General features: G+C 47.6%; 1 protein-coding gene across 6 annotated transcripts in view; it reads right to left on the bottom strand.

Annotated features, from left to right (window-relative positions):
- Nucleotides 1–6461: 6461 nt before the first annotated feature.
- The window catches only part of LOC122675467 (endothelin-converting enzyme 2), a 30813-nt gene continuing 24179 nt past the window's right edge, over nt 6462–13095 (bottom strand). For all 6 annotated transcript variants that reach the window (XM_043874283.1, XM_043874279.1, XM_043874278.1 and 3 more), the window contains 10 exons: nt 12860–12974; nt 11426–11536; nt 9979–10077; nt 9799–9876; nt 9199–9302; nt 8914–9024; nt 8720–8787; nt 8322–8512; nt 8133–8228; nt 6462–7447 (listed from right to left, as the gene is read on the bottom strand). In XM_043874283.1, coding sequence (XP_043730218.1) covers nt 7271–7447; nt 8133–8228; nt 8322–8512; nt 8720–8787; nt 8914–9024; nt 9199–9302; nt 9799–9876; nt 9979–10077; nt 11426–11536; nt 12860–12974 — 1150 coding nt within the window. In that variant the 3' untranslated portion in view covers nt 6462–7270. The remainder of the gene's footprint in view (nt 7448–8132; nt 8229–8321; nt 8513–8719; nt 8788–8913; nt 9025–9198; nt 9303–9798; nt 9877–9978; nt 10078–11425; nt 11537–12859; nt 12975–13095) is intronic.

Below are 13095 nucleotides of genomic sequence, written 5' to 3'. Positions count from 1 at the left end.
TGTAATGTGACTAGCCCCGTGGCATATTCACCTAATAACATTCCTCTCCCGTTGAAGGGGCTACCAAGGGCTTCCTTAGTAGCTCAGATGGTAAAGCGTCTACCTACAATGTGGGAGACCCGGGTTCGATCCCTGGGTCGGGAAGATCCCCTGGAGACGGAAATGGCAACCCACTCCAATATTCTTGCCTGGAAAATCCTATGGACTGAGGATCCTGGTAGGCTACAGTCCATGGGGTCGCAAAGAGTCGGACACGACTGAGCAACTTCACTTCACTTCACTTCTCCCGTTGAAGAAGGAAATGGCAACTCACTCCAGTACTACTGCCTGGAAAATCCCACGGACAGAGGAGCCTGGCGGGCTACAGACCATAGGGTCGCAAGAGTCGGATACGACTTAGCAGCTAAATCACCATCACCACTCGTTGAAGAAGAGTGCTGTGATATTGCCGTGAGGATGTGGATACCATCTTAAATCACCTGCGTAGCCAGATGGAGTAGAAAAAAATACATCCAGTCCTACGCCCTAAGGCGAAGTTCTGGAGCTAAAAAGGGAAGAAGATAAGGTCTTTGTCCTCCATCTGTCTTTTGGTCTTCCTCTCCCTGTTATGACTTAGGAGGGATGTGACGAACACAGTTTATGTCAGGTCTTATTTTAAATTATATATATTCTCACAATTTTTTTAGTTTGGTAGGATTGTGCCCATTTTACAGAAAAAATCCTGTAGTAAGTAATAGAATCAGGAATGAAACTCGATCTTTCAATCTCCCAAATTCTTGAGTGTTTCAGGTAAATCTCAATAGTTCTTCTCTTAGGCCTCTGTGTATGTATCCGGAAGGTAAGAAAAGAGAAGTAACTCTGCTTCCCTTCATCTTCTGGGAACACTCACCATTTGGCCTGGAGTCTTATTTTATGGATTCTGAGTCATTTAAAAAAATTCGGAAAGTGTTTGTTAAAAAAAAAAAAAAACCTGGTCAGCACAGTTAGCATGGAATGAATGTTAGCTAAATATTTGTATAGATGTTAACGTAAAGGTCTGATGCCCATTTTAAAATCTGTTGTTCTTTTTCACTCAGTGTTTGAATTCTGGGGATGACCTTCCATTTCCATCACCAGTGACTGCCCCAGCCCTAGTGTGCTGACAGAAATTGGGTGGTGCATAGTGGTAAGGAATCTGACTCCTAAAAAAAAAAAAAAAAAAGAATCTGACTCGTAATACAGGATATGCAAGAGACACGGGTTTCATCCCTGGGTTGGGAAAATCTCCTGGAATAGGAAATGGCAGCCCACTTCAGTATTCTTGCCTGGAAAATCCCATGGGCAGAGAAACTGACAGGCTACAATCTATGGGGCCACAAAAAGACACCACTGAATCACACACACACACACAGCTATTCTGCCTATTCTGTGGCTTCAAGATGTCCATGTTTTGTCATGCTTTCTTCAGTCACTATAGAGATATTTCTCCTAAATCTTTCCTATTTCCATGACTTCCTTCTGTCAGATCTCAAATTTTGTCTTTTATACCAATCATATCCCCACCATTACCTTAGAAGGGATGGGGTGATGTGGCATAAAGCACAGGCTGTTAACAGCTGGTGACTCCAGTTGAAGAGTACAGGAATGTTTATTGTACATATTTCAACTGTTTTTTCTGTTTAAAATGTTTCAAAATAAAAAATTTGAGGATGAGTAGGAGAACATAAGCTTTAGAGAGGACAGACCTGGTATTTAAAACCAAATTCTGGACTTCTTTGGTGGTTCAGTGGTTAATACTCCATGCTTCAAATACAGGGGGCGTGGGTTTGATCCCTGGCTGGTAATGTAGACTCCCACATGCCATGTGGCACGGCCTAAAAAATTAATATTAAAAATATATATATATATATATATATATGGCTGAGTCCCTTTGCTATCCACCTGAAACTATCTCAACATTGTTGATAGGCTATATTCCAATATAAAACAAAAAGTTAAAAAAAAAAGAAAGACCCAGTCAGAAGCAAAAAATGGAAAACAATAGGGAACTAGTGCATTAATTATGGTGCATCTATATAATGGAACAGCATACAGTCTTTCACAAAAACATGCACTATCACAGAAATAAGCCCATGAGTTAGGTCATTGAACAAAGTATACTGTGAGTTTAAAAAAAAAAAGAACAAACACCAAATTCTGCCCTTCACCAGCTGTGATATTTGGGCAAGCTTCCTAACCCCTCTGGTTTCTTCTTCTATGAAATGTGAGTAATTAAGTATCTCCCTCACAAGTTTTTATGAGAATAAAATAAGACAATGTATATAAAGTGTCTGGCTAGTTGCCTGGCAACTGGAGAAAATGCAGTTATCATTTTCCAGCTTCCTCAGATTTGCAGGGCTGCCCCTTGCTCCCTACCTCAAGCACTCAAGCCCCAAACCTCTCTCGCCAAATGCAAATATCCTGCAACTATTCTCAAGGCTTGATGATACATTGATGACCTGCCTCAAGCCTCATTACAGTCAAATTGCTCTCTCAGAAGCGCTCCTTCCTACTGTTTGGCCAGACTCCCAGCCTTGTGACCAAATTGGTCTCCAGTCAAGGCCCATCACCTTTTCCTTCCCACCACCTTCCTTCAAATTGCACCCACTGACCAGCCATGCTTCCCCCAAACTTATGGCCTGAGCTGTAGAACTACACCTCTTATGGAGGTTCTGAAAATCATTCAACTCAAAGCATCATTTATGTAACACTGGAAATGCTCCAGACAGGACACACAGTTGCACTGTTTCCACTGGGCTGCTACTTACTTTGTGTGATATTTTTCAAAGTCAGATTGCATTGTGGCCCTTCCTACCATTAACTCCCAGGACTGAAAGGAGTTGTTACAATCCCCTCTTTTTCATAATGACTGTTACAACTTCCCTTCTTCTGTTACAACCTCTTTAGTATGCCCCTTTCCCCTACCTCCTTCTGATCAGCCTAAACATTTTCCTATTTCTGAACATGCTCTGCCCCTTTGAGCTGGATCAGCCTTTTCACCTTACTGTTCCTTCTGTATGGAATGCCCTTCACCATTTTTTATTTTAAAAATTTATTCAGTTATTTACTTTCAGCTGCGCTGGATCTTCGTTGTAGCATGCAGGCTTAGTTGCCATGTGGCATGTGGGATCCTAATTCCCCGACCAGAGATTGAACCCGTGTCCCCTGCATTGGAATGAAGATTCTTAGCCACTGGACCACCAGGGAAGTCCCCTGCTCATTACTGTTTTTAGCTAGCAAATTTTCCCATCCTCTCTACTCCAGCTCAGGATCACCTGTGTAGGAAGCCTTTCCTGTTCTTTCAAGTTATCAATTTCTTCCCTGTGGTCCTACATTGCTTGGTACCTACCTCTCCCTCACTCCACTCTGAACTCTTAGAAGAACAGGAACTGTGTCTTATTCATCTTTGTACCCCTAGTACCCAGTCTAATACCTGGCTTGTGGTAGGCCTTGACAAGTATTTGTTAAATAAGTGAATGACTGAATGGCTTTGCACTTATCTTCAGGTCATCTTTGTATATGATAACGGCCTACTGGGAGTCTCTTTGGAGCCCAGAGCCCAGCACTGGGAAACTCGGGAGTCTCCACCTGTGAGTCAGCATAGGTCTGCTGACACTATGCTTATTTAATGGGTGACTCTCTTCCAACGTGACATTTCCAGAGTATGAAATTATGTTGTTTGGCATGTTACTGTACTGTGCATTGGAATTAGTCCAGCTTCCATGGGACAGTGTAGGGTATGGGCCAGCACCTTAACTAATAACTGCTGTCCTGTACCCACTGAGGAGCACCATCCTTTATTCCTCCTTCTGCTTTAACACACCAAAGCATATTACAGATGGGTATTTGTCAGCTTGGCAGGCTACTAAGGGTGAAGGTTACATGGGGCCACTTGCTGTTCACCTTGCCTTGCCTCTGGAACCAAGTGCCTGCAGAGTGCTCAGCAAACAGTGCTGCCTCACTTACTTTCAGCATGTGCTTAGGTTTCCTGTAGCTACCTGGTTGTCATATGTACCTGGCCTGAGTGGGCTGGGTGCCATGGAAATGCACCTGCTGGTAACAGCCTCACTTGGAGGCGTGATGAAATTGCCCAGAAGAGATATATATGCTTGGGTCTCAACTCTGTCATGACTTAGAGGACTAAATGGTGGTGATTAAGAGCATCTGAGTTCTAAATTTGACTTTAATGCAGTGTGTCTTAGCTGACATTGGAAGTTATATAATTTTCTTCTTTAGTTTCTCTACTTGTAAGATACAGACAATGATAGACCCTCCTTGTAAGCTGTGGGAATTTAATGAGGTGATGTTTTTAAAGTGTTTAGTAAGCAAAAAAGAGACTTGGTAAATCAGGACTTCTGCTTATTATCATTATTTGACACGTTGACCTTTTGCAAATATGGAGTTTTAATGCCACAGTGGCCAGCTGGTCAGTATTCTAAGCTGGTCTTTGAAGTCAAGTGTCAAGGGAAGGGCAAGGCTTTATGATACCAAGCCTCTCTCTTCTATCATGACACTGACATTATAAATCCCATTTTCTGTGCAACATCCAAACTTCATAAGCCAGTTCTTAATGTATCTTTGGGTTCTAGAACTTGCTAAGCCCATGAAGCCACTTCTTGAAACATTAAAGCTGATCTAGGCCTCTGAGATCATCTCATCCAACCCACTTATTTTACAGACTGCCAAGGTTACTGAGATCTGAAGAGAGGATAAACCATGCCTGGTGTCACAGTTGCAGGTGGCAGAGCTGGAGCCAGAACCAGGCTTCCAGATGTGACAGCTCTTCTCCTTCCAGTACACTCCGCCACCCCTCCTAGAGCTGTGTTCTCAGAGCAGAGACTCAAGTCATACTTTCCCTTGATATTAAGAGCTCCCAAGCCCACTTTCCCCAAGGAGCCAGCGATTTCCTTCCCTTGGTGGGCAGCCACATATCCAAGTCACTTGACAGAGACAGCTCTTCATGGGGACAGTCCGATGTTGGGACAGGATACAGCATGCAGGACGTGTGACCAGGAACCCCACATCAATCATTAACAAAGCTTCACTCTTACCCTTCCTCATTTAATAAACCCACCTGTACTTAAACCTTAGGGGACACTACATTATAAAGAGAATTGATATTGGACCCTTTCCACTGTTTCGCTCTGGTTCTCATTTCACAGATAAAGAAACAGGCTCTTAGAGGTTAGGGGACAGGCTGAAGCTCATATAGCTGTCAAAGCTTCAATTTCAGACCAGGTCTCTGACTGCAGTGAAGTGATTATGGTTAGATCTGTGAAATGGAAACTGGAGCATGTGTTGCTATGAGGATCAGATGAGTTCATGAAGGTGAAAGTGTCAACAGAAGAGTCACCTGAGGGAAGGAATCATTTTCATCTTGGCATCACCAGTGCCTGGCACATTATTGGTAATCAATATATTGGGTTGACCAAAAAGTTCATTTGGGTTTTTCTGTAAGATGTCACAAAAAAATCCAAACAAACTTTTTGGCCAACCCAATACTTATAAGGAGAAGGCAATGGCACCCCACTCCAGTACTCTTGCCTGGAAAATCCCATGGACAGATAAGCCTGGTAGGCTGCAGTCCATGGGGTCGCTAAGAGTAGGGCACAACTGAGTGACTTCACTTTCACTTTTCACTTTCATGCATTGGAGGAGGAAATGGCAACCCACTCCAGTATTCTTGCCTGAAGAATCCCAGGGACGGGGAAGCCTGGTGGCCTGCCGTCTATGGGGTTGCACAGAGTCGGACACAACTGCAGTAACTTAGTAGCAGCAGCAGCAATACTTACAAATCTATAAATTTATAAATGAATGAATGAAGAAAGTAATGAGTCACCTAGCAGAAGTGCCTGGAATACAGAGGTATTCCATGCATGCTCCATTTCCCTCACTTGTTCTGGAGGGTGGCAGGCTCTGTGCTTGGCACCTGGTAGGCCTTGATGAGTGTGTGCAGGTGGGATGAGTGACTCTCAGGAATGCTAAGCCTTTGAGGACGTGGAGAAACGCATGTCTTCTCATCACAAGCAGAGGCTAGTGCTCCGAGCTGCAGGGAGTAAAGTGCTACCTTGGCCATGGCTGCCTTCCACTGCAGGGTAAGGGCCACCCACCTTCCAAGCCGACCCTGGCCAAGCTGTTACTCAGATTCAGCATCAGGGCCAGCGACATGCATCCATGGGAGCCTCAGCAGACCCTTCCAGCTACAGAGCAGCCGGGGGTGCGACGTGGCCACCAGTGAGCGGAGAATATGCTCCACTCGCCAGGCTCAACTTTGTGCCATTCCTCCATCCTACCTTTTTGTCTTTTTGGGGTTTCAATTTTCAGTCCCCTGTGTCTGGCGAGTAAATACATGAATGCCTAGAAGAGTACCTGGCATACAGCAGGTATTCAATAAATACTGGTGGAATGAGTAAATGAAAACAGGACTGAAGGAACAGACAGACTGACTGATGCATGTCTATTTATTGGCACAGGGTCCTCCGGGGCCAAGACCACTCCCTTCCCACCCCCTTTCCTGTAAAAATAGACTCTATCCTTCACTCTTCCTACTCTATCTGCTTTCCTGCTTGGTCCAGGGAGAATCAGTCACCCCCTAAGACTTGTGACCCCAAGATACAGGGACTAGCATCCCTGACATGTACACACATCCCCGCTGAGCCCAGGGACCCTGGGAGGCAGCAGGAAGGTTTGTAAAGGCTGTTGGGCTTCCACTAAGAGCTGGGCACGGGGGCTCCGTCAGAGAGGGCTGGCAGCAGTATTAGGAGCAGTAGCACGAGGAACATGGAATAAGGGTCGCCCCTAGGGGTGGGGCTGAAAGCAGCTCCGTCTATGCCCGAGGGAGCAGTGAGTGAGCCTTGGGGAGACGTGTGGGAGGCACACCTGCCAGTCCTGCGTGGTCAGCAGGCACAACAGGCCCTGTGGCCACCAAACCCACTGAGCTTGGGACCTCAAGAGGTGGACCCCTTCTTGTGGGAGCTGGTGCCCCCTGCCCAGGCCTCCTCCAGGCAGGGTGACACAGAAGAACATCACAGTGAATGGTGGGGACTCTGCTGGAGGCAGGGGTACCCCCAAAGCAGAGGCACGAAGTGATGGCCGAGGAGGGACTAGGACTCATGTCACACCTGTGGTGTGGAGGGGCAGGACACAGCCCAGCTGGCATGTGCCTTCCCTCAACCCCAGAGCAGAGAGCCTGGCTGGGCAAGCTACCCCAGGCTCCGGCAACCGAGCTGGCCATTTCTCCCCGGACCCAGGTCTACCACACCTCACAAAGCTGCCCTGAGTTCATGGGGGAGCCGACAGGGCAGCCGAAGTGCCGCAGGAAGTCACGGGAGTTGGAGAGAGTGCCCAGCACGCGGAAGCGGGCAGGGCTGTGGGGGTCGGTCACCAGCCCCTCGTGAGAGCTCTCGGGTGTGCGGACTGAGCACCACACCTGCAGGCCAGGACAGACACGGGGACACAGAGTGTCTAGTGCGGGCGAGGCCCCTGCCCCAGCTGCAGCAAGCCATCCCGGGGACACATGGCACCACTACCCCAGCCCCTTGGCTCAGGAGGCCTTGGGGACACAGGAGAGGGCTTAGCCAGCATCTCAGCCCCAAGGTCTTGCTATCAGCACCAAGGGAGGAGAAGGCGCCTGCTCTCTGAAATTCCTCGAAGGCCTTTCAAAGCTGTCTGGACACAGAGCTGCCAAGGATGGACGTGTCTGAAGGGAAGAAGTCCAGCCCCAGAGACTGCCTGCCATAGTGCAAAGTACCTGGAGACCTTGCTGAGTCTGCCACTTACTGTCTTCCTGGGTACCCCTGGACGAGCCACTCTGTCCCCGAGCTTCCTCCTCCACAGCCACCTCACAGGAGCATCATGAAGATCAATCCTGCTCCCTACCCCCTGCCCTTCAAGATCTGCAAAAGCCTCCTGAAACCTTCTCCCTCCTCTGGCCTCCTCATGTGCTTTTGTGGGCCCCACAGGAGGCTGACCATGAGGTCCTCCCAGACCACTTTCCACACTCCCACTTCAGCCCCATTTCCCAGTCCCTTTTCCTGCATGCCCCAGACTTCTAATGACATGCCTGGGAGGTAGCGGGAGAAGGGCAGACCCCGGGCCTCGCAGAAGGACAGTACCTGGGCAAATCCCACAAAGAAGAGCTGGTGGTTGGTGAGTCCCACAGCTGGCAGCTGCTGCTCCTCTCCATGCTTTCTTAGCCATGCTTTGTAAGCCTGGGGTTGGGAACAGGGGTGGCAAGTGTGTTGGGGCCTGCCCTGCCCCCACCCCCAGAACAGGTGAGCCTCAGCCCTCAGAGGGCCACTCACATTGTAGGCAGCCTTAAGCCCCCCATTGTCAGCAATGTTCTCCCCAAGCGTCTGGCGCCCGTTGAGCTTCTCCCCGTTGACCTGGTACTGACTGTACTGCTCCTCTATGCAGGCCGTGTGGTTCCGGAAGGCTGCCAATGACTCATTCTGCCACCAGGGCCGCAGGTTTCCTTCCTTGTCATACTCGCGCCCTGAGGAGAACTAACCTTTGCATCCTACTGAGACCAGAATTCAACCCTTGGGGGCACCAGCGCCCCCATGGGCTCTCATCCACAGACCCCTCCCCCCACACCCCCACCGCCACCAGCCAGGATCCATGGGCCTGCTCTCAACATCCCAAGGTTTTACAGGAGCCATGAGCAATTCTAGGCTGGAGGACACAACTGCGTGACCTCTACCTTGGTCATCAAAGGCATGTGTCAACTCATGGCCCATCACCACGCCGATGCCACCAAAGTTCAGGGCCCTGGGAGGTGAGGAATGTTGAGTGAGGACATGGTGGAGGGACACCTCGATCTCACCTTCCAGCCCTGCTCCCAGCTCACCCGCAGGCCCAGGCCCCAGCACCCAGTCCCTCCTGCCTCAGACACACTTGGGGTGGTTGCAAGCGTAGAAGGGGGCCTGCAGGATGCCAGCAGGGAAGACGATTTCATTCTTGGTTGGAAGGTAGTAGGCGTTCACTGTCTGCGGGGTCATGCTCCACCTGGGGGAGGGAGAAGCTGAGACGGAGCCTGACTCTCCTGATGTCCAGCAGTCTGACCTACATCCTACCAGAACCTGGTGCCTCATTTGGGACCCATCTTGCCATCCCCTTCTGTCTGCTCTGAAAACTCCCCACCTCTCCGCTGCCCCAAGTGTTGGCAGCCCCCATTCTTACTGGTCTCGGCTAGGAGGCTTCCGAAGCTGGTCAGCCATCACCTTAGCAGAGAAGTTGTACAAATTCAGCATGTTCTGGAAGAAGGAATCTTCAGACACTTCATACTATGGGAATGGTAAGAAGTAGAAAACAAACGAGAGAACACATTAGAGAAGGTAATAGTCCCAGTTTGGCTACTAGTTAGCACCTTTCTGAGCCTCAGTTTCTTCAGCTGTAAAATGAGTGTAAAATAGCTAACAAATAATAACTTGTCAATATTATTTTGCAGGTACTTTATTTTTTTATATATTGTCTCCTTTGATTATCACAACAATCTTATCAGGTAGGTGCTAACAGGACCCTCTTTCACAGATGAAGAAACTGAGGCCCAGAGAGGTTATATAACTTGTCTAAGGTTACAGTTGGGTAGAAACAGGTTTGACTGCAAAACTCTATTTGTAAACACTGCATTCTGCTGCTGTCCAGCCTGCAGCCTGGCACAGAGCCAGCATTTGCCTCTGAAAGGAACCAACAAGCACCTCTCGCCGTTGCAGTGCTTGAGCCCTATGCCCCACCCCACCCCACAGAGCTAAGGATCAGTACTCATAGGCAGGTACTCACCCCATCATAAACATCATCCAGCTCTTTGGGCTCCAGGATGAAGTCCGGGAAACCAATCATATCATAGATGGCATCTGCCTGAAGAGACCAGGTTAAGGATTTCCCTCCCCAGGCGCCCCCCCAAAACTGTATTCTCCATTCTCACCTCAAGATGGCGCCCCAACCCTGGCCACTGCTCACTTTCTCCTTGGCTGCCTGGCGGGTCTTCTCATCCATCCAAACCAACTGTCCCAGAGCCTCCTCAAAGGCGGTCCGGATCTCGCTGATCATCCCCTCTGCCTGGGAGGGAGGGTACACAAGTCGGCCTCCCACACTCATTAATGCGTCCTTTGTCCCTGTCCACCCTAGTGCCCCATCCCTGTCCTTCCAGACTCTTGAAATAAGGCTGAGCATCCAGAGAGGATGAGAAAGAAACATGATTTGTGAAAGCACTGGGACTGTGATGGTTTTTTTCCTAATGAATCAAAAAAACTGATAAGTTAACTGAATTAACATTATAATTTAATATAGTGCTTTAATTTTTATCTGATTATGAAAGGCAGGCATTAATAGCAAAAAACTGGAAAACCGAGAGGAGTCAAAGAAAATAGATCATTTAAAAACCCTGTCCTTCAGGGACTTCCCTGGCAGCCTAAGTGGTTAAGACTCTGCACTCCCAATGCAGAGGGCACAGTTTTGATCCCTGGTCGTCCTCTGTAACATGGCACGGCCAAAAAAACAAAATCTTATCCCTCAGAGATAACTCCTTCTAACATTTTGATTACCTATTTCTACTGTCTTTCCCTGATGGGATATTCATTTATAATATAGAATTATGTTGTGCAACATATAGATATATAAAATAACCTTTTTTTTCACTTAATAATCATCAGTTTAATGCTTCCTTATAATTCATCCTAGTCACAATTTGTTTTTCCTGTCCTCTATCTTGGACATTTAAGCTGTTGTCATTTTTGCCTATTATAAACAACACTGCCACTTACATCTTTGTAGGTAATAAAAACAAATCATGTTTCTTTTTCACCCTCTCCGGATGCTCAGCCTTATTTCAAGAGTCTGGAAGAACAGGGATGGGGCACTAGGGTGGACAGGGACAAAGGATGCATTTTTGCCTACTGTATATAACACTGCCACTTACTTCCTTGTAGGTAATATTTGAAGCACAAACATTATCATCTCCTTATAAACAAATATTATTTTTCTAATTATATAGGTAACATAACTCATTGTAGAAAACTTGGAAAATACAGAAAACTAATAAAAGAAAAAAAAAATCCCTCATAACCCCAACCACCGAAAGTAATCACCATAAATTTCATCCCAGTATTCTCCCTCTTGTTGTTGTTTAGTCCTGAAGTCCTGTCCAACTCTTTGTTATCTCATGGACACCCACCAGGCTCCTCTGTCCATGGGATTTCTCAGGCAAGAATAATGGAGTAGATTGCTACTTCCTTCTCCAGGGGATCTTTCCGACCCAGGGATCAAACCTGCATCTCCTGTATTGGCAGGTGGATTCTTTATCACTGAGCCACCTGGGAAGCCTTTTTTTCCTTTATGTACATACAAATAGAGGCAGTGAATTTTAACTAAAATGAAGGGTAGTGTTGGAAGGACCTTGAAGACTCACAATTTCCTTGCTCTGCCGGTCAAATGTGGCCTTCACAAAGAGGGAACCCAGAGCAAAGCCAAGAGCGTCATCGGTGTTCGAGATGCAGGTCTGCCACCTCGGTGTGCAGGACTGGAAGGGGAAAGAGCAGGTCTCCTAGAGATGGCTCTGCCCTCCTGTCTGAGGGTCTTTCTCTGTCTCTGGGGCCAGCCCCTCTCAGCTCCGCACATCAGAGCCCTGGGTTTGGGGTGCCATCTCTCCCTCAGACTCCAGGGAAGATGAAGAGCAATACTGCAAAGCATGCCAACCCCAGCAGTGAAACTTCAGGAGGCACATATACGCTGGCCATTCTGTTCTTAGCACTCTCCTCCTCTTAGTTTCTCAGAGGCCCACTGGGGTCCAGATGTTTCCTACTTAGCTGTACATCTCAGTCTTACATCCAGTCAGTCCCACACGCCAGAAATGTAGGAGTCACCAGCTTCCTCCATCTCCCTACCTCCATATTCAGTCTATCACCAGATTCTAACTCTGCTTCTTAATCATCTCCTCCATCCACCCTTTGCCACTTCCCTACCCTATAACACTATCATCTCTTGTCTGAAGATTTCAATGGCCTCCTAACTAAACACTCCAACTCCATTCTCATCCCCCTCCCCTGTCATTCCCCACCATCTGTCTTCCACTTAGCTGCAGAAAGATGACCTAATATATAAATCCAACCAGTTACACCCTTGCTTAAAACTGTCCCAGGTTCTCCACCCCTGAAAGAAGTCAGGCCAGGCCTCCTAGGCACAGCATTCAGGTCCCTCTACGGATCACCCCAGGCCAGCCTCACCACCCTCAGCCTCTCGGGTGCCCTCTCCTCAAAATCATGCCAGAACACAGGGAATACCACCACACTCCTCCTGGCCTCTGGAAATCTGCACATCCTACTCCTTTAGTCTGGAATGCCCTTCTCCCTTCCATTACTCCATCTCCCAGGTAAAATGTGCTACCCCACCTCTGTCCTACAGCACAAAGAAGATCTTTCATTCAGCGTGTGCACCCCAGAATATAATGTTTGTTTACATATCTCCTTCCCCCACTTAACAGGGCTTCTTGAAACTGAGAATGGCACTTATCACTTATTCATTTTCTTCTTCACTCTCATTATCAAAGTTGAGTGCCTACACATAGCATGTACTGGTAAGTACTTCACTTATGTGAATTCAGTCTTCGTAACAACCCCACAAGAAATTTCTGTTTTTTCAACCCAGAAATGAAGAGTCAAAATGGTGGTGGAGATATGCTCAAGGTCCCATAAGCCAAAAAATGGAGGAGTTCAGACTGGAACCTAAGTTAGCTTGATTCTCAGTCGTGTGCTCCACATGTAAATTAAATGGTGTCTGACACACAGGGGGTGTGAAGCATCAGCCTGACTGGATTGGGAGGTGGGAGCAGAGTTAGAAAACCCACCTTCTTGGTACCATAGAGGGTCTCCAGCAGCTTCTCTTGTGCAGACTCAAAGCGGTGGTCCAGGCTTGAAGTTGTCTTCTGTACCAGGTTCCAGATCAGATAATTGTTCAGGACACTGGTATGCAAGTGACCAGAACATAAGATAAAGGCAGGAACCATTTCCGCCCCCCAAACCAGCTCTACCAACATGCAGATAACAGGAGTCCCTTAGAGTCATTCTTGGGTGTTCTCCCAGG

This window comes from Cervus elaphus, chromosome 19, assembly GCF_910594005.1.
Source record: "Cervus elaphus chromosome 19, mCerEla1.1, whole genome shotgun sequence".
Lineage (NCBI taxonomy): Eukaryota > Metazoa > Chordata > Mammalia > Artiodactyla > Cervidae > Cervus > Cervus elaphus.
This window is presented reverse-complemented; position numbering and strand designations above follow the sequence as displayed.